We start from the raw sequence: 21,186 nt of genomic DNA on the forward strand, positions 1-21,186 counted from the left end.
TGCCATTTGTGACAATGATACTCTGGGAAAAGGCTGAGTCAATCTCAGTCTCTCTGTCTGTCTCTGTCTGTCTGTCTGTCTGTCTCTCTCTCTCTCTCTCACACACACACACACAGCATCTACTTCCAAACAGGACTTAATTTAAGACCAGTTGTTTCTGAGCCAAGTCTCAAGGAACTCTTTCTGTATTGATGGGATGGCTGAGGACCCCTTGTGCATTACAAGGGATTCCCGGAGTATCTGAAGGTGCACTCTCAGCTCAGAGTGGGCCCTGGCCAGGCCTGCTGAATGCTGCTTCCCCCGAGAGCCCTCCCAACAGCATGCCTAATGCCCATCCTGTGGCTAGGCACTTCAGTGGAAGTCGTAGTTGGCAAGCTTGCTTTAAGGGAAGCTTGCTGATTTCACCGAGGAACCCAGTGAGCTTCCAGGGAAACCCCAGAGCTCCTACGCACTGGTTTGAAAACCACTGAATTAAGACATGGCTCCCTGGGTTTTAGCTTTCAGTGCTAATGCTCGGGCATGGGGAGAATAAAGAGGGAAGAAAGTGTTTTTGAACCTCTGCAGAGTTCCTTTCTTTTGTCATTGGGTAACAACAACTTTCATTTCTCATATGTTTATCATTAGGGAGCTGGGTTCTGGGCCAGAAGAAAGGAGTTGCACAAATTTTTGAGCTCCAGCACCTCACATTTCAAAAGCAGATTCTAGGGTGTCATCTCCAGCTCCTGTTTATGGGTAGAATTTTAGGCACCTACTAGATTCTCAAATGGCATAAATCCACAGAATACACGAACTCAGACTATTTTTCTGCAAAGGGCTGTGAATCAAAGCTAAGTCATGCTACAACCTAAGATAACACCAGCAGGGCAACATATTTTTTCAAAGGTTTTTTTTTTAATAAGAAAGGAGAAAGAGTGATATATAATAACTTTTTGCAAAGTTAGGGTCTCATGTTGCAAATTGGAATTAAAGGCAGAACTGACTCCATATAGACTGAAGGTTACTGGCATCCATGGGGAACCATGTCTTGCACTCACTGTATGCGCATCATCCTGATTCATCGTTTTCCCACCATACTGACATTAAATAACTGCACATGCATCAACTGTGCATGCACACTTTATTTCTAACATGAACAAGCACACACTTTAGTGATTCCTTATGCCATTCATAGTCCTGCTGTGCTACGCCAACATGTACACCCTGTCTCTCTATGCATAATACTGCCTATTGCATACGCACCAACTGGGCTTGTACTGGCTTACTTCCAAATGCAAGAGCTGCATTGCCAATATCATTTACAAATGTGAACACACCACATGCCCCAAAAGATGAAACACGCATGCATACATTTGCACTTTTTTTGTATACTTGACAAGAGGGGTCCCCCAGGGTTCTGTCCTTGGGGCATAGGAATGGGTGTCATAAGTACAGGTTAGGGGACAAGTGGCTGGAGAGCAGCACTTGTGAAAGGGGACCTTGGGGTGCTGGTTGACTGCAGGCTAAACATGAGTCAGCGGTGGGATGCAGTGGTTAAGAGGGCGAACGCCACCCTTGGTTGCATAGCCAGAAGTGTGGCTTCTAGATCGAGAGAGGTATTACTACCGTATATGTATGTGACTCTGGTGCACCCGCAACTGGAGTATTGTGCTCAGTTCTGGGCCCCCATTACAGGAAGGATATAGCCAGGTTAGAGTCAATGCAGCGTAGGGCCACAAGGATGGTGGCCAGTTTGCAGGGGATGCCATATGAGACAAGACTGAGGGAACTGGGTCTCTTCAGCCTGGAGAAAAGGAGACTCGGAGGGGATCTGTTGGCAACATACAGGTATGTGAGGGGGTGTCACACGGAGGTGGGTAGAGACCTCCCCTGCAGAGGAAGGCATGACACTCTCCAACGGAGCAAAGCTCAGGGAACCCGGGTTCAATTTAGATGCCAGGAAGTATGGACCCTGAGGGTATGGAATGGGCTTCCACAGGAGGTGGTTGAGGCCCCATTGGTGCGGGTGTTCAAGGACAGGCTAGACATGCACATGGTGGGCATGTCGTGTGCGGAGCCAGCTGGAGCCGGGGGTCAGACTAGATGGCCCGGGAGGCCCCTTCTGACTCACTCTGTTTCTATGTTCTATGTTTCTAGGAATAAAGACATACACCTTACTGGTTCATCAGCAAAAGAATTGTTCCCTGCCCTTGCATTATATGACTTCTTTATCAATTTGTGAGTAGGTTCACCAAAGTCCCTATTGCAGGAGCCATGAATCTCTATCAGCCTGAGTGCCACATTCAATGTTGGAGGTGTTATGGTGGGGGGTATGCCAGTGGTGCATGGGACTGAAGGCAAAAGATGTGCTCTGATGAGGTCAGACCCAAAATACTAATGATTTAATATTAGTATTAGCCAGTATATTTTAACATAAAGCACTTACGGCCATAAACTAAGCCTTAGGAGAGGCATTTCATTCTTTTAGAAGGGGGGTGGGGAGGTGTTGAAGGCTGGAAGCCACTAAAGGATCTAAGAAGAGGGGAAAGGGTGTGGCTGTCTGGGGAACCTTGAAGGGCCAGACTGGGCCCTGTGACTTTGGCTTTGAACCTCTGTGCTCGCCTGCATGTCTTGTTTTGCTATGCGTGATAAATAACCAGATAGTTTGGATTTTGTAGGAGAATCTATTTCATTTTACCAGGTAGCTGGCAAAGGGTGCAAGGTCAGGAGGTTGAGGAAAACCCTTTGCCTGCTGGTCTCCCACATCCTTAATCACACACAAGAAGTGGGGTGGGTCCAAGATTAATGTTCACAGACAGCAGCAAAATTGCACTGGCCAACAAGTACTGAGGTGCCTGCACACACACACACACACACATGCACATATAGTTTTATGATTGACCAGCGAATGGATCCAGCTACTCTGAATAAGACTAGAGAACAGAATCAACATTTTCTACCATAAACAATATTATTTGGCTTTACCAACACAGATCAATAAAATAGCAAAATAATAAATTAATCCTGCAGTAAAACATCTAGTGCCACTTTGCAGTATCACTTTTTTTAGGGTCAGTTGTTCCGCTGCTACAAACAGTTGCAACATTTGCAAATTTATCCCTACTTGTTGCCCCCTGAAAGGAAGGTCTGGCCTTCCTCTACCTGTTACACACACACATTTATCCTACTGTCCAGCCAGAGGTTTGGTATCTCAACTCCTCCTTTATCTGATGCCCTGAGGCTCTGGAATCGATGACAGCTTGGACTGGGTTTAACAAAGCCCCACTTCACCCAGCACTAGCTTGCAACCTGGAGAAACTAGCCCTGATCCAGGATTTTTGCCACTAATGTGTTTTGCTTTTCCCTTGGTCCTTCCAGCAAGAGCTATGTGGAACGCAAAGCAACAGGACACAGAGCACTCAGTGCCTTTTCCCCTTCATAGATCGTAGCTCATTGTCAAGCCATACTATGCACAGGGCGGCTGGCACAACCATGAGAAAACAGGCACAAGGCTACAGTCTTTAAAGGGCACTTGCATGGCTGGGCCGGAATGCCGTCCAGTCCCATTTGAGCTTCACCATGCCATGTTGTAGCCAAGCATTCCTGCCTTCACACCAAGACAGAGGCCAGGTCAGCAGGCACTTAGCACAGCTTGCCACAGAAGTACACATGACACTGTCCATGGAAGTCTGTGGCCTCTCTGGTGACATAATCTCAAAGCTCCTCGTTAGCACATGCTGACTGCCAATGCAGCGGTTAGGCCCTTGTCGTGCGGCCAAGCTGGGGTCTGCACAGTCCCTGGGGGGCTTGACCCATGGTGCGAGGTCTCTGGAGGGCAGTGCCGTGCTCCCATTCACTTGCAGATGCTCACCCACTCTGTGGCAGGGCACTCTTCACACTGCACGTGGCAGCACCAGTGGAAGCGGCAGTGGCAACGCTGGGCATGCACCTTCTGCAGGACGTTGTGGCCGCGCCCGCAGCACAGGCTGCTGCAGCCACTTGGGCGTGCACTGCCCTTGACGCATGGACGGCCATGGGTGCCTGAGGATCCCAGACTTGGATCGGGCTCACAGAAATCAGGTGAGGGTTCATAGAAGATGAGGTGCTTGGCTAGGTGGGAGCGGTGCAGCCGTGGCCGGAAGGCTCCTGAGTTGCTATTGTGTGGCCGCAGGAGTATGGCCTGGTCCATGCGCTCCCTCAGATTGGAGCCCACATGCCGGAAGTCGGGCACTGCCAACCAACAAGTCCGGAACTGGCAACTCCCTGAAGGGCCGTGGCATTTGCACCTTCGCTGGCCCAGCTCTGACACGGCCTGTCAAAAGGAGGGATGAGAGAGAAGTGTTAGCTGCCAAGAAATGCTGCAAGAGCCTGCTGCAGGGACTGGCTATGCATGCCTGCCCTGTTCTTCTTGTGGAGGTGGCTCAGATGGAGAAAGCCTCTCAGGTGAGACACCTGCTCACTGCTGAACGTCACCCTGCCACTCTGAGTGGAATCTGTGTCTTTCCTCAGAATTCTATGGTGGCTTATCTTTGATGCTATCTTTTAAAAATCCAGAACCACTTCTCAAAGATAACCCTTCCACCACCTAGGAAGAACACCAGAGCAGCTTTTAGGGCACGCATGCAGGACACCCCAAAAGAACTGTGCACATGGCTCTTAGAACATGTGAGAGCCAAGAGAGGCCTTTCCAATGGGGGAATGCTTTCCCCAAGAAAGATTGCCTGGCACCAGGCAATTATCATCTTTCAAGCACCAGACAAGAACCTTTTTTTTTTTGGCATAGGTACTGAGGTAATTTAATGGCCGACCTTGTTGACCCTTTGGGATATGTACTGTTGTGCTTTTTGTCCTTTGCACGATCTTTTAGAACATGGATACTTTTGCAAATTCATATGTTCTTAATGAAAATGTCATTAGATACTGCATTTGGGGTTGTTCTATTATTTATGTCTTTGCAAACCATTTAATGACTCATTTTGGCTGTGAGAAGCTATACATAAATGTGAGAAACTACGTAATCTGGTGTCCTCCAGATGTGTTGGACTGCAACACCCATCCTGATGGGATGATGGAAATTGCAGTCCAACTGGTTGTGGGGGCTGGACCAGGACTGGGGAGAACTTGGCTCAAATTCCTTTGTGGTTATGAAGTTTATATGGTGCCTCTGGGCCAGGCACTATTTCTCAGCCTAGCCTACCTTGTATGGTTGCTGTCAGAAGAAGAAACCTGTACAGTGGCCTGAGTTCCTTGGAGGAAAGAGGAAGATACATGTGTGCTACATAAGAGTATTGCTGCTTTACCACATGTTAACCACGGGAACTGTCATCTTGTGAGAAGGCAGGGGCTCTGTAATAGAGTACTGTCAGCAGCTCACCAAAATGGCAGCTGCCAGAGCTCTGTGCCAGCAGGGAAGAAGAAACAACAAGCATGACAGTTAAATGGATATAGTAATGTATCCATGCACCTGTGCTGTACAAACTATGGGGTGGATCCAGTTTAGACACAGCTAACAAGAATCCCAGTGAATTCAATTGCTTGTTGTTACGTGCCAGCAAGTTGCCTCCGACTTATGGTGACCCCTTGAATGGATGAATGCCCTCCAGCATGTCCTAGCAGAAGAAGCTCTTGTAAACTCACAGCTGTGGCATCCTTCATGGAGTTGATCCATCTCATAGCTGGTCTTCCTCTTATTCTTTGACCGTCAACTTTCCCTAGCATAATTGTCTTCTCCAGTAAGTCTTGCCTTCTCATGATGTGCCCATAATGTGACAGTTTCAGTTCTGTCATTTTTGCTTCCAGGATTCGAATGTTTGGATTGAGTTGATTTAGGACCCACTTCTTCATCTTTCTGTCAGTCAGGATATTCACAGAACTCTACAGCACCATGTTTCAAATGCATCAATTTTCTTCTTGTCAGCTTTCTTCATGCTCCAGCTTTCACACCTTTTCATAGTGATCAGTTGTGTGGGTGATCTTGCCTTGGTCTTCAGTGAAACATGATTATCTTTTTTAGTTCCTTCATTGCTTCCTTCCAAGTCTCAGTCTTCTGATTTCTTGGCTGCAGTCTCCATTTGAATTGAAGACTGAGGCAAAGTAGACAAAATCTTTCACAATTTCAATTTGTTCATTGTTGATAATGTCCTGTAGTTATGATTTTTGTTTTCTTAATATTCAGCCGCAGTCCTGTTTCCACACCTACTTCTTTCACTTTCATCAAGAGTTGTTTTAATTCATTGCTGCTTTCTGTTAGTAATACTCAGATTCGTCATGAGTTGGACTTCATGTTAACCACGGGATGCAATTCCTTTGGCTGAAGCATCCAGTGCACCATATGGTCTGAGTTTATTGGATGAGTTTCAGTTGCTGAGACCTAAGGATGTGGACAAGGTGGCTTGGATTGATCTGACCTACAACCTGTATACTCCCCTTGTCCATCCTGGCTGGTCACACAAAGAAAGGAGGGGGTATGCCCCTGAGTCCAGGAGTCTGTCAATGCTTTATTAAGAGAGGGAATGGTCCCAGCCTCATTAAAAGAGGCTGTAATTAAACAACTCCTGAAGAAGGCCAACTTGAGGCCTGTGGACATTAACAGCCAATATCCCTTCTTGGACAAAGTGTTCGAGTGGGTGGTGGCTAGTCAACTCCAGGCTCTCTAGGATGAAATGGACCATCTTGATCCATTTCAGTCAGGATTCAGACCTAGATTTGGAACAGAAATTTCCTTGATCACCCTGTGGGATGACCTTTGCTAGGAGAAAGACGGGGAGCGCACTGCGTTGGTTCTCCTGGACCTCAGAGCAGCTCTCAGTACCATCAGTCATGGTATCCTTCTGGACAGGATGGTTGAGTTGGGAGTAGGAGGCATTTCTCTGCAATGATTCCACTTCGACTTGACCAATTGTGTCCAGAAGGTGATGGTGGGAAATTATTTATGCCATGGAGTCCTGCAGGGTTCTATTTTATGTCCCATGGATGTTCTTTAACATCCACATGAAACTGCTGGGAGAGGTCATCAGAAGTTGTGGCCTGAGAAGTTATCAGTATGCTGACGATACACAGCTCTACCTTTCTTTTTCATCTGATGCAGCTGTGACAGTAGATGCTCTGAGTCATGGTCTGGCCTCAATAATAGATTGGATGAGTGCCAATAAACTGAAACTTAATCCAGACGAGACAGAGATGTTGGTGGGGAGATCGTCTGCTCAGATGGGCAACATTTGCCTGTCCTGGATGGGTTGCCCACCCCCCTAAAGGACAGGTTCATAGCTTGGGGGTGCTCTTGGTTCCTGAATATATCCAGGTGGCTTTAGGGGCCAGGAGCACCTTTTATCGGCTAAGGTTGATATATCAGCTATGGCCTGTCTGGACAGGGAGAACCTGACAACAGTTATCTTCTGAAATCCTTCAGTGTGCTCCAGTAGTCAATGTACATTTGCAATATGATTTCAAGTGCCCCTACCTTGTCAGAATCCAGCTTGAATGTCAGGCATTTCTCACTCCATTCTTTGTTGCAACACCTTGAGCATCACTTTGCTTGCACAGAAAATCAGCACAATGGTCCTGTAGCTGCTTCAGTCTTTTCTGTCCCCTTTCTTGAGGAATAGACCACATATTGAAAGATTTCATTTGCAAGCTATTGTTTTGTTTCCCATGTTTGTTGGCATATTCCTATTAGGATTTGGACCAATCCAGTCTCTGCCACCTGGAATAGTTCTATAGGTACCCTATCTACGGCAGGTGCTTTACTCCTTCCGCATGCTTTCAGAACAGCTTCCACTTCCCTTTCTAATATTGAAAGTTCTTCCTCATAGGGTTCCTCTTCCTGTATTTGTTGTTGTTGTTAGTTGCGAAGTCGTGTCCAATCCATCGCGACCCCATGGACAAATTCTTCTATATATTGATTCCCCCTTCTCTTTATTTATTTATTTTTCGATTTATATCCTGCCTTTTTCCTACAAAGGGCTCAGGGCAGCTTACATCTCCTCCTCCATCTTATATCCACAACAACAACCCTGTGAGGTAGGTTGGGCTGAGAGTCTGTGACTGGCCCAAAGTCACCCAGCTGGCTCCATGGCTGAGCAGGGACTCGAACCCAGATCGTCTGAGTCCCAGTCCCATGCTCTTAACCACTACACCAGACTGGCTCTCTGGCTTTATTTTCTGGCTTAACCACTACACCACACTGGCTTTATTTTCTCTTGGTTAGATAGTATATTTCTCTGTTGGTCTTTCAGCATTCCTGACCTAGTTTGAATTTTCCTTTGATTTTTTGGATTTTTCTATAAGAGGTCCCGCTTTTCTTCTTTTGTTGTTCTCTTCTATTTTTTTTCTTTTCGCCATTTTAACAGCACTTTTAATCTCTACATGATAGTCACTCATGAACAGTTGCATTCACAATTCTGACCCTATTTCAGTAACCTGTTGCTTTTGCTTCTCACATGTCCCTGTGAGTGTTTCTTCTGACATTCACCCAGGCTTTTTCTTCTTTTTGCTGCAGGAATTGTCTTTCGACATTCTTCTCTAATAAAGTCTCTGGTTTCAGTGCACAGTTCTTCAGGCTCATGGTCAGCTGAGGTCAATAATGTAAATCTGGACTTTATGTGAACTTTAAATTCTTCATTTATGTTATTTAAGTTGTATTTTGGCACTGTGCTTCTCTTATTTTTGATATCAGTAGTTCATGGTCACCACTGCAAAATGTTCCTGGTTTTGCTTTGGTAGTGAAAATATAGCCTCTTCATCTTCCACGCCCAATACACAACCCATACAGTCATCGGATTGGTGGTCTGAAGTATGTGTTTGTGATAAAAAGATTCTTGGCTTCACAGAATTCTATTAGTGTTTTCCCTGCTTCATTTCTTACCTCTAGACCAAGTACTTGAACAATGTTTGATTCAGTTTTGTTTCCTACTTTTACAGTCCAGTCACCTATGATTATAAGCATGTCTTATTTTGGTGTGTGATCTATTTCCTCTTGAACACTTGCATAAATGTTTTTATTTTCTTCTCCTTAAGCATCTGTTCTTGGAGAATAGACTTGAATGAAGCCTATGTTGCTAGGCTTTCCAATTCTGATTGATATATCTTACCTCAATATTATAGCAACTCCATTTTTTTCTGTGCTTGCCATCCTGGAGTAAAACACTTTGTCTATCTGAAAATGTAACATTCCAGCCCATTCTTGTTTGTTCACACTAATACTGCAATATTTAACTGTTCCATTAAGCAAGAAAGGGTTTCTGGTTTGCCTTGAGGGCACTATATATATGAAATTAATAATAACTTTGTTCCAATTGTATGTGTTGTGCAGTACTGGACTTTACTTCTAGTTGCATCATTAGCTACAGTGCTATTTGTACTTATCTTTTGCTCTTCCCTAGTATCTGGTTGATTGACTTCCAACCTGGGGGTGGGGGGTGTCTCATCTTCTGGCGCTAGTTTGTGTTTTATTTGGTTTGTTTCATCACTGAGGTAAGAAGATTCATAAGTAGTTTGCCATTACCTTCTTCTGCACAGTACTAACCAGAGTTAGCTTGAGTGTCTCTGCCACTGTCTCCTTCAACTACTGCTGCTGCCCAGTGGCTGCTCCTCAGGTTTCTCCACCCCCATCACCATTAGAGAGATCCATTCTCTTCTGCAGGCGTGACTGTTACTCCTGCAGAAGGCGGATGCATCTTAGTCTGGTGTCCCAGCTTCAACCATTCTGCCTTCGGTGACCCTGCCTGGGGACCAGCCTCCTGGCAGCATTGCTCTCAGCTTTTCTGACACTCTCAGACCGTCTCGTCCAAGAGGGAGGAGGTCTGCTGTAAACAGTGACTAAATCCAGACCCAGCCCAGTGAGCATATCTATACTACATACTTTGAGCTGGCCTTCCATGTCATCACTAGCCAGGTTGCCACAGGTGGCAACGGGAATGCATGCAGGGAAGTCTGTGCAAAAGGGTGAATTGGCAGAGGAAGGAATGGGTTATCTCTGTCCTCCTCTGTGCCTGGCATGAAAACCCAATGGATGCCAGAGGAGAGAAGCTTCCTCTTTGTGCCCAGGACAGGAATATCTAGGAGTGCAGCAAAAAGGACAGAACACTTCGTCCCTCCTGTGCAAGCTCCCAGCAGTATAGGAAATACCTTAAACCTACTCTGCTTCTAGAAATCTGGCCTGGACAGCTTTAATAGCCTTTCCCTCTTCTACAGAAACTGTAGTTCCATGAGGGAATCAGGATGGAAAGGCTGAATCAGATTCTTCAGGACTCTCACTAAATTGCTATTTCCAGGATTCTGGGAAGCATTGGAAATACCTGCAGAGCGCCAGGTAGTCTAACTTTTCCAACTTAGTGCAACTTTTTTTAGCAGGCCTTCTGCAAGCCCAAGTACTGTAGCTCCTGCTGCACTCTGCCAGCCATGGTGGAGGAACCACTGTGGATAAACACAGGTACCACTGTGAAGATCCATCCCTTTTTGGCACTTCTGGAATTAAATAGAATTGTTGTTCCACCAGTTACTAGTGCCAGCAGCACAAGACTTTCACAACAGGTATGCAGGAGATGGGGAATGCTTTCTGAACCCACAGAAGGTAATGCTAAGTGGTACCTTTCAATTTAGTATGGAAAGTTCACTTTGTATGTCACTCTAGCCTTATGTCTATACCAAGATCCTGCACACTACAGCCCCCTAGTGCCTATAAAGTGTTGAAAAAGAGAGCAACAACAAATCCCGGAGGAATATAGAAAGCACGGACTTCTAACTCAAATTGGCTTTAAACGCACACATGTGCGCTCACAGAAAGAAATGGATTTGTAGCCGCTTGATTTTAATTTTTAGATCATTCCCAATTCTGGCTACAAATATATCTAGGGGTGTTAGTGGAGAGAATAGTCTATAAGCATTTCCTCCAAATTCCTAAGAGTCAAACCACCAGTTTTGTATGTTAGCATTTGAGGCATGCTTCACCATAACTGGAAGACCAAATATAACATGGATGGACTCCATAAAGGGAGCCACAGGCTTGGATTTAGAACAGCTAAGTAGAGCTGTCATGGATAGGACTTTTTTGGAGGGCTTTCATTAATAGGGCTGCCATAAATCGGAGATGGCCTGATGGCACACATCACCCAAGCAAAAAGATTGCAGGTTAGGGTAGGATCTACCCTTATGTACAGTAGCATTCTCCTGTATTTCTAGATTCATATATCACTTACTGAATTTTAAAATACCTGTAAGTGGTTGGGCAAAAGTACATACAAAAAAGAAACATTTTAGAAGAAGTGCATACATACAGGAAACCATACCTATTTACATGCAGAATTTTTGAAAATTCACAAACTGATGCAGACATGGGACAGAATGAATTCAAGAATGGAAAAAGGAAAAAAAAAACAACCACCACAGAATTGTCCTATCCCGCCACCCCAAGTGTGCACAACTCTGTCAGGATGCCCACTTTAGTGATGCCAGCTGCTCATGCACCTTACAGTCCCATGTCCCAAAACCCTTCCTCAGAGAAATGTCCTACCTTCCTGCCAACACGATGGCTGTGTAGCTGCATCCTTGCATGAGCATCACGTGGTTTCCCTCGAGGGTCCAAGAAGTGCCGGGTAAATCTCTGGGCATAGTCAAAGTCCGCACTGCATCCCCCCCACTCCCAGGTGTCCTGGGGACCAGGCTCCCCCCACAGCGAGGATGGCACAGGGGGCAGGCCCTTGCCCCGGCTTAGTGTCTGCAGCTGGTTGAGCTTCAGCTTCTGGTTCTCACTGCCTTGCCCGGCACAGCCACAGCTCTGCAGTTCCCCCAGGCTACAAGCTGTGGCCACGGCATGAGTCACCCCAGCTGCCAGCAAGGAGAAGGCAAAGGCACTTTCCCGGAAGCCTGAAAGACAGACAAGGGGGTGGGGTTAAGCTGAAAGTGCAACTCAAGTATCCAACCAGGAAGTATTAGCAAGGAGGAATAAGGGTCCAGGATGGTGTCAATCTAGGCCTAGCTGCAACCTTTTCACTCCAACCTCACAAAGGGACTGATTCACCCCTTGTCTTCCACTGTGATCTCTTCAGATCCCTGAAATCAGGGCTGTGTGTACAATGCATTGACACAGCAACATTTAGCGTTAAAGTGACACATACAGCATGCCAAAGAAAGCAGAATCCTGCAACTGCTGGTATAAATCCAATCATGCATTTGTGCACACAGTTGCTTCTGGGTTTGCAAGGAGCAACAGCTATGTAGCAAATCCACTGGGCACCTATTCCCCTCCCTCCACTGCTGGAATTCCTGTTCAATCCATCATCTTCTGGCTTCCACAGTTTCATCAGGTATTGCTCACAGAGCATTGACTCTGTTTTCACAGGCCTGATGATTAGGAAGTTCCTTTAAAACAAAAAACCCAAAAATTGAAAGCTGAGGGTTTTTTTTTCAGAGCTGAATTCCATGCTTGTGCAGTGATGTCACAGTGTATATTGAGCCATGCATAAGATAGGCTGAAAACATCATCTTAGTAATAACATTGTGCTTATGCCAGCTGAGAACATCAGCAGCTATGCCATAACGGAGGCCTGCCCTTTCCTGGGCAGAGTGCCTCAGTCCTTGAGTGCCTCAGACCTTCATAAAGCATTTCTGATGGGTTCGGCTCATGATGGCTGAGGAATGGATGAGTGTTTTTATATGTTGATGATCCATTTTTTCTTTTACCATCAATAAGTGTTTGTAAATTTTACAAGCCTTCAGGGTGGGTGGGTCGCCCTTTAAAATCTCTAATAATTGAAAGCCAATTTCTTAAATGAACTTAAATCATGGATCTCTTGTCACAGCTTCCAGAAAGAACCCTAGGATCTCCAGTTTGTTGGGATGAGTATTTTGTCAAAAAGCCCTACCAGACCCATTACCAAACCATTCCCAGGGTACCCTGAGGAAAGGCACTTATATTTAAGCCTGTGCATAATGTGCAATCCAGTACATGTCTACTCAGAAGTATGCTGCAGTGAGTTCAGTGAGACTGGTAAGTATGCACAAGATCTAAGCTTTCAGTCCTGATCAAATAAGTGACTCCGGTTTCTTGAGGTGCAGCCCTTACATGTTTAGACAGAAAAGGGTTGTATGTCTCTCAAGCACTCTATAGGCAACCATGCTGGCTAGGGAACGCTGGGCATCATAGGACCTTCTCCTATCTAAGCTTAGGATTCTGGTCGAAAGGGTTTATTTTCTAGCACAGAGTAGCTGTCTCTCTCTTCATGAAACCATCCCTTTTCTGATATCCAGCAGCCTCACCTTATAAATTTCCCTTGTGTCTTGTTTTTCCAAAGCACTTCTTCCTGATCCATATTTCCCACTGTTACCCTTTCTGATGTCCCCCCAATCCCTGTGAAGTGGGCTGAGACCCACAAACCAAGCCTGATCCATACCACTACTCAGAAGCTCAGGTGCTTGGGTTGCAGCTTGCTCTGGCTCTTGTCTGCCCAGGGGCCTTTCTTTGATCTCAGGTTTAAATTTAGAACCAGCTTCTTCAAAGCGGATTATGAACAACAGAGATTCAAGCAACAAAAGAAAGGCACTCCCTGCCAACTTGCCTCTAGGGTCAGGTGTTGGCCACTGTGTATACAGCCAAGGAAAGAGGGTTGTAGACTCCTAGGGAGGCAGGCAGGCAGGCAGGCTTGGGTAGTGCAAAGGAGGATGGGTGGGGGGTTGGCAAGAGGCCTGCATACCCTGATGCTACCTCCTCCCCATCTGCTGGCCAGATGGGCAGGCGTCATCACCATCCCCTGTGGTTTCCTGCTGCAAACTGCCTGCCTACAGAAGCAGGGCTTACAGAAGCAGGTCCAGCCTTCTTGGCAGTGCCACCCACTGCTCACTGCTGCAAGGGAGTGGGGCTGCTGTGGCTGCTGGGCCTTCTTCTCAGACTGGAGCAGTACGCCAGGGGTGTGCCAGAAGCCAACTCTGGCTGTCAAGGCCTTGGCGGATGCCTGAGAGTGCTCCCTCCTTGCTCTGGCCCTGAAGTAGGCCTTGGAAATCAGGGCCTGCCCATCTCCACTTGCTGCCGTCTTTAAGAGGCAAGGGATACTTATCCTGAGCTCAGGATATCTGGCTAGTCACAAATCCATTAAGGTGGGAAGATCCACAGCAGATAGTTTAACTTGGGGATGGGCAAGACATGCCACCTCCCACTGCTGCCAACTTGGACTCACTGGCAGCAAACACACTGTCTGATGCTTGCTCATTTGTTGGTTTTGCTGACTCTTGCAAACACCTTCATTTCAGGAAATGTTCCTCAACTGACCAGCCACAGTTTTATCAATGTCTTGTTTTTAACATACTGTTTTATCAAGTTAGTGCTTACTGTTCCAAATGATGATGACTATTTCATTTCTTTACCATTGAACAGCTGAAGCCCTCAGGGTAGTTTACAGCATTTCAGTTATTTATTTATTTATTTATTTCACTTCAATATGGGATGGTGTATAAATGCTGTAAATACATAAAAAGAAATGAAAGTTTGGACGTATGCATTTGTTTGCTATATTTTCTTGTATCTTGGGGAACGGGCCACTTGCTTGGAAGCAGAATGATGTCTGAGGACTGGGGAATGGATGGTGCATTCCTCCATCCCAGCCTCTGGATGTTCCCACCTCTGGCTTGGCCAAAAGTGGCTTAGAAAAAATCCTACTTATTGCTTCCTTACCTTAACCTGGTACTAGGAAGAACAATGTAAAGAAGACCACTGGGCAAATTGCTGAATTTCCCTAGCTACTTCTAGCTCGTGGGCACCCTTCAGCTTGCAGGAGGATTGATGAGCAAGAAAGAGAGCACCCCTTCCACTGGAAATGAATCCTTTGCCTTAGTGTTTCCCAAATGTCTGATAGCTGCAGCACCTTTTCTCTCTCTTCCAAACATTAAAATAGGAGGCACCCTTCACTTTTACAGCCAGGCAGCACAAGCATGCCAAGAAAGCACCGGTAAGGTGTCAAAAGAAATGCAAGAGGTAAATCATCAAAAGCTCCTGTCAGCCTGATGCGTACACCCCAGTCCCAGCGGGATCCAGCCTTGGTCCTTTCTGCATGTCAATGATCCGGCATATTGCCAGGCAAGAAGGAGGCAGAGCTACAGGGGGCAGGTGTCTCTGAAGTGAGGAATTCAAGGTCTCTACGAGGGGAAGAACTGAATGTTCCAAGTGCACTGAGCACGGAAATGTAGCAGAATTGCCCACCCCAGCTGAAGTGGACTGAAGGAACCAGGGATGTGGTTGGGCAACCTCTTCTGTGAGTGGGTCCTTCACCAGCAGGGCTGCTGTTATTTATTTCTGAGGGGCACACTGGCAGTTATTTCATGGCACACTGGGAATCTGGCTGCAGCTCAAGCTCCTGAGGCCCTGTGGTCCCTCTCCAGCCCTTAAAACCCAGCCAGTCACTAGCCAGCCCCCTGCTCCAGCCCCTTCTCAATTCCCGATGATCTGCAATAAATCCTTACTGGGGTGTGCTGCAATTGATCATCATGGCCTACATGTATGCATATGCTTTAAAGAGCCACTTAAGTCAAAGAGAAGGCTTTGCTCCAAGGTGCTTACCTACATTTACACTTGTAAAAACATTCCAAATATATCTAAGGTCTGCTTCTTCTCCCAACAGAGGGGAGTGCCCTTCCTCCAGGATATATAAACGAGAGCCTTCCAGATGTTTTGGACTATCAAACGTAGCCCGACCAATCTCAAGGATTTTGAAAATTGTAGTCTAACCCATCTGGAGGGCACTAAGTTACCTAACCCTGAGGACCTGTTAGGGGTTCCAGAAGGCCAAGCCAGCCTCTCTGCTCAGGTTTCCATTCTTCCAAATTCTGCAGCTCTCTTTGCACACATGTTCAGTCCTCGTTGGGCTGTTGTTGGAGGGGGCATTGCTCCCCTCTTTGGGGTTTTTGATCCCACCTCCCCCACCCATTTTTGAATGCCCCCCCCCCAAAGCACTCTAATGCCCCAATTTGGCATCGGTGCTTTCAGCACAGGAGTGAAACAGGGAGGCAGACAGACGGGAGGTACAGCAAGAATAGCAAGCAATGGATCAAGTTCTAATTTGATTGCTCACAGACCCTCGTCACGGCACAGGAAACTGCTCATCCCAGCACTGGTAGCCTTTCCCCAAACTGCTCACCTCTCTTCAGAATGGCACTGTTGAGAAGCACGGTGCCACCACTGCTCAGGTCGGAGCAATCCCAACGCCTCTCCTGCAGCTGGTCCTGGCACTCGTGGATGGCAAGGAGGATGCCCTGGAGAGCTGAGGCCATTGCTTCTGGGCTTCTCCTGCAGAGGCCAAGCTGGCGCCGGCTCAGCCAAGGGAGGGTCATGCACACCGTGTTGGGATTAAGGACTGGTTCAGCCAGTACCTTTGGCCCTAGGAAGTCATGGCCAAAGGTCCTATCAGAGGACACAGGAAGTAAAAAGGAAGCTTGACTTTGGAAGCAAAGACACAGAAAGGGAAGATGGGAGAGACTAATCACTTTACAGATCAGGAGCTGACAGCAGTGAACAATGGGGAAAAAGAATAATATTGTGCAACTTGACATCTGATCACTTCTTCGGTAGAATTATACCTGTCCACCACAACAGTACTTATCTTATTACAACAGTCTGGCCCAGCAGGAAATTGCACTGGGTCTCAGATCAACATTTCTTTGCCTAAACACAGAATGAGAGAGCTCTGAAAGTGGGAGAGGCTTGTGAACCAGGGGTGGGGCATGTGTGTAGAGAGTCTGTGCAACACAAGAACCGATGAGGCATCCCCTCACTGTACCAGTTACACACACGCACACGCACACGCACACACACACCATGTTATTATAAAACTGTCCTTCCCATAAATGTTACCAGCAGGGAGAGGGCAACTGGATCCTAGAAGTCCCAAATTCTTTCTCTCCTTATGGGTCCCACTCCCCCATCCCCAGAGCTGGGGCAAACGCATCCTCTCCTACACATATGCAGGGCTGTGCAGAACCCTTGTGGCCATCCAGCCGAGCTCCACCGCCGGAGGGAGATTGGTGCACCTGGGTGGCTGTGTTTCCAGGGGGAAATTCCCTGCCTGCCCCCACTCCACTGGCACCAGATGAAAGCAAGGTTGAAGATCAAAAGCATCACCCTGCGGGCTCAGCACCCAAAGAAGGGGGGTTGGAGGGAGGGGGGTGATCCCATGACAGAAAGTAGAGCCCCTCCCAGACCTAAAAGCAGGGTGTCTCTGCGGCAGCAGAGGGAGGAGCAGGAATAACCCGGGCAGTGGCAGATGCAGACATGTTGATGTGGGAAAAGGAAACAGAACAAAGTTTCCTGATGAGAAGGGCTGCCATAGCACCCTCCTCTGGGGAGAAGGGTCATCCTCATGGCAATTATAGGTAAGGTTCTAGCGATTTCTTCATACTGACACAAGGTCCAATTAATCCTATCACTGCCGCTTCCCCAAGTGAGGTATCCCAGATTAGCAGCCAGTCTTTCTCACAACAGACACATTAAGGCACTTTCCAGGAAAAAAATATCTGTCTTAGGGCCCTCTTACATGGCCAAACCAGCCCCCAACCCCCTCATCCCAGGACACGATAAATCCCCAGGACCAAAAAAGAAAAATAATTTCTTACACTCTGAATAGCAATATTTGAGCAGAACATGGAGGAGTGCTCTTAGGACAATGTTGCCAGCCGTGATGTGTATTTGGTGCTCACTCTGCACAAAGGGGCAATTTATTTATTTATTTGTCTATCCCTAATTTGCATCCCATGACAAGACTTTTGATTATATCAGTCAGAGAGGCAGTTATCCAATCCTATGTCAATTTCCCAGAGAGGAAGCCCTTTTAAATGCAATGGGATTTACCGCTCAATAAGCTTGGCTAAGCTGAAATCCGGTGCACATTTCTTTGGGGTGAGGCCCGCTGAACTGAGTGTCACTTATACGCAAGCAAACACCATTTCCCCAATGTGGTCTCCTGCAGATGTGTTGGGTCGCAACTCCCAGCATTCCCAACCACATGGTCACTGCTTAGGAATGGTGGGCATTCCAGTCCTATACATCTGGAGAGTGACCGGCAAGAGAAGGCTGATGCATACAAGCTGGTGTGTTAGTGGCAACACAGCCCTCCATCCATATACACATCTGCTGAATAACCTTACAAAGGTGCCACAAGGAACCACAAGGACTGTAATGCCCCATCCCTTCCTGAAAAGGAGGCATCTCCAAAGCAGCTGCTATATAAGATGAGAAAAGTCCATCCCCGTGAACATCACCGAGCAAATGGAATCACGCGAGCCCCGTTCCAGGGACATGTGCCCACTCGCCCATTTAATGTCTGCCGAAATGGAGCTGAGATTGCTTATTGCGACTGACAGCAGCTCTGTAGGCTCTCAAGTAGGGGACCTTTCTCAGGCTAGCAGGCTGAGACCCTCCACCTGGAGATGCCATGGCTTGCACCTGGGAGGGCGCTGCTAGACATGCCCAGCAGGCTCCCTGCCACCTCCACCTTCCAGTGCTTAAACAGTAGGAGGGAGAGACCAGGGGAAGCACCTGCCCTTAGGGATGCACCATGTTTCTCTGGCACATGCTTAACGTCAGCAGCTGCTCATTTCAGTTTCCTCCCCATTTCCTAGTTTTACGTTAGAAGACAAGGACGAGCTCATCCAGCAGGTGAGAGGAACAAAAGGTTGTGCAAATGTCTCCACAACTGTCTCAGCTACATAAATATCATCTTTAGTGGACACTAACATCTAATGAATAAGATACACAACTCTGACCATAGATTAAAACTACCACAGTTCATTCCATACTTCAGGAGTGGGCAGACTTCACACTTTCAGGATCTGCTTTGCTTATTTTCCTAGATTTCCAAGATCCACCAAGCAGAGCCGAGGACAAATAATGACTTAGGAAGAAGAATGGATCTATGAATGGAGGCACATGGCATCCCCACATGCATCTCAACCTAGGAATTTGTTTTCCTAGGTTTTCAGAGCCAGAACTGAGCTCAGAGTCCTTCCACACAAAAACTCACCCCTGGTTCTGTTCAAGCTTTCTTCATTTCAGCAGCCTTATTCAGGGGGGAAATACTGTAGCTCAACAATCAAGTTCAAAAGTTGGGAGTTAGAAATCCATGGTGATGGATTGGGAATCACACAAAGAACTACCAGTAAATCCCAAATCTACCTTCTGCTCGCCCAGATCCTACTTCATCGGAAACAATCCATACTCTACCCATAACCATGCAACTGAACTCAGCTGACCCTCACTCTCAGTCAGTCGGACCGTGGTCACGAAAGGACATGTGTGACATGTTGAAAGGCAATTAATTCATCCCAAGTCCTCTTCAAAGGAGAGCCTTTAGCCATCCTGTCTCCCACTTCTCCCAGTTTTAATCCTTAAACCTACTGTGCTCCTAGAAATTGAGGCATCACACACTTCTGAGCGTCTGCACTCCGGTAGGACAGCAGGGGACAGTCGGAGCTCACTGGGCTGAGGCTCCTGCTGCACACGTTGTTCTGAGCACATTGCTGGCTATATGGGGGTGGTGATGTAGTAACGGAGAAGCGTGCACAATGCCGGCTGGGCAGATAAATGCCCTTCTGCGTCAGGGCAATCATCTGCTTCCAGCACCTCCTCACCACATCAGTCCTGTCCCATCCCCCAAGGGGGTGGAGATTCCAAAGGACTGTGCCCTCTTGGGCAGCCTGTCTGGGAAAAGTACCCCCCCACCCCCACCCCCCCGCATCTTTCCACTCACCCTCTCCAAAGGCACAGGCAGGCGGCAAAGAGGCAGGTATTCATGCGAGGGCTCCTTGGAGCCATGCTGAGCTCTGAGTTGGCCGTGCACTGGGCTGCTCTCTGGTTGGTTTGGATGGCACCCGCTCCCTCATGTCCCTGGCAGGGAGGGCCGGGTGTTGAATGCTCTGGAAAAAAAGAGAACTGGGGCTGAGATGTAGAAGCAAGCAGCTCACCCTTCCGCAACAGCGGCCTCCTGTCTGGCCAGTGCGCAACCGAGAGGGAAAGCTGCATGCAATCGCATTTGGATCTTTTATGGAAGCTGCCAAAGAAGGGGATTTCCCCTGGAGAACAGCTGATACATCTTTTCAAACAGCCTCCCCCAACCTGGCGCCCTCCTGATGTGTCGAGCGGTAACTCCTGTCCTTCCCAGCCAGCATGTCCTCCGGCTGTGCTGGCTGGGCATGATGGGACTTGAAGTAAAACCCTTCTGGAGGGTGCCAGGTAAGAAAAGCTTGGCTTACATAAACGGAATCCCTAAACCGCCTTAGTGAAATTCACCAGCCACTCCCACCCTGCCCAATTTGAGCCAAATTTTGGCCTCTCCATTGCCTTCTAAAAATAGTTGCTAACAATTCAAGCACTGCTCCTGACCGGCGTTCCTCCAATACATTAGACTCGAGGCCAGGCTAGGTTGGCTATTCAACCGGTGCGGGGGAAAAGCACAGTTGGACAGACCGAGGAGGGCACACGCCTTCCACAATCCCTGCCTGCACACGCGAACGGAACCCAGTTCAAACCAAACACGCACACCAACTTAAGGTGCGGGCACTGAAGTAGGATTGCCAGCTGTTTTCCCTAACGGAACCGCGGTGCTTGTTCGCCAAGATGACAGGCAGACATTAAACTGGTGCAGTACAGCCCGTGGCGAAGATGCAGCAACGGGAGAAGCCACTGCCCGTCGCACTCCTGCCTGTCACAGCGCAGCCGAAGGCACAGGTGGCGTGCCGGGGGAGCGGGCCGGAATGGCAGGTTTCGTCCTGAACCGAGGCGAGCGGAGCTCTGCAGCGCCTTGCTCCGGGGCGCCCCCAGCTCAGTCTGCTCCAGACGCACCGGCCCCGACGCCTGTCCACAGCTTCAGTCGGAGCACAGCGTGGCCACATCCCGCGCTGCCACCCCGGCGGGCGCCCCGCTTCCGAGCCCGCGAGTCCGAGCTCCCCGACTCGCAGCACGGAGCGCGCCTGCTCTCCGCTTCCCTCGCAGGGGCGTTCCTCTCGCGAAGCCCCAGCCAGTCCCGAAGTTACGGACACAGCCGGCGGGAGTCCCGCGCGCCCCTCTCCCGCCCGTCCCCGGCAGGTCCCCCTCTCGCCCTCCTCTACCTGCCGCTTCTCGCTCGCTGCTCGCTCGATCTCCCTCCGCACGGCCGCTGCAGCCTCGCCCGGGCGAGGTTTCCCCTCCCCATCCGGGGGCAGCTGGAGCCGGGAAGCAGCTGTTCAGTTCGGGTGCGG

At 48.1% G+C, this 21,186-nt stretch overlaps 1 protein-coding gene across 2 annotated transcripts; it reads right to left on the reverse strand.

The window, feature by feature from the left end:
* Positions 1–3,829: 3,829 nt before the first annotated feature.
* WNT10B (Wnt family member 10B) lies at positions 3,830–19,765 on the reverse strand. 2 transcript variants are annotated; one of them, XM_044422174.1, is made up of 4 exons: positions 19,701–19,765; positions 16,098–16,360; positions 11,486–11,838; positions 3,830–4,288 (listed from the first exon to the last, which is right to left on the reverse strand). In XM_044422174.1, the coding sequence occupies exons 1-4, from the start codon at positions 19,763–19,765 to the stop codon at positions 3,830–3,832; spliced, it is 1,140 nt and encodes a 379-aa protein (XP_044278109.1). The 2 variants fall into 2 exon arrangements, with proteins under 2 accessions (XP_044278109.1, XP_044278107.1); XM_044422172.1 differs by lacking the exon at positions 19,701–19,765 and having other exon boundaries at positions 16,098–18,537.
* Positions 19,766–21,186: the final 1,421 nt, after the last annotated feature.

Source organism: Varanus komodoensis, unplaced genomic scaffold (assembly GCF_004798865.1).
Source record: "Varanus komodoensis strain SLA01 unplaced genomic scaffold, ASM479886v1 scaffold12, whole genome shotgun sequence".
NCBI lineage: Eukaryota > Metazoa > Chordata > Lepidosauria > Squamata > Varanidae > Varanus > Varanus komodoensis.

Bases quoted from the DNA above. Each gene is read 5' to 3' on its own strand.
- WNT10B (XM_044422172.1), bottom strand. From the start codon at position 16,509: ATGTCAAGTTGCACAATATTATTCTTTTTCCCCATTGTTCACTGCTGT. The intron at 11,839-16,097 runs GTGAGCAGTTTG...TCTGTCTTTCAG, and splicing joins CAGTGCCATTCTGAAGAGAG to GCTTCCGGGAAAGTGCCTTT. The intron at 4,289-11,485 runs GTAGGACATTTC...TCCTTTTGACAG, and splicing joins GCCATCGTGTTGGCAGGAAG to GCCGTGTCAGAGCTGGGCCA.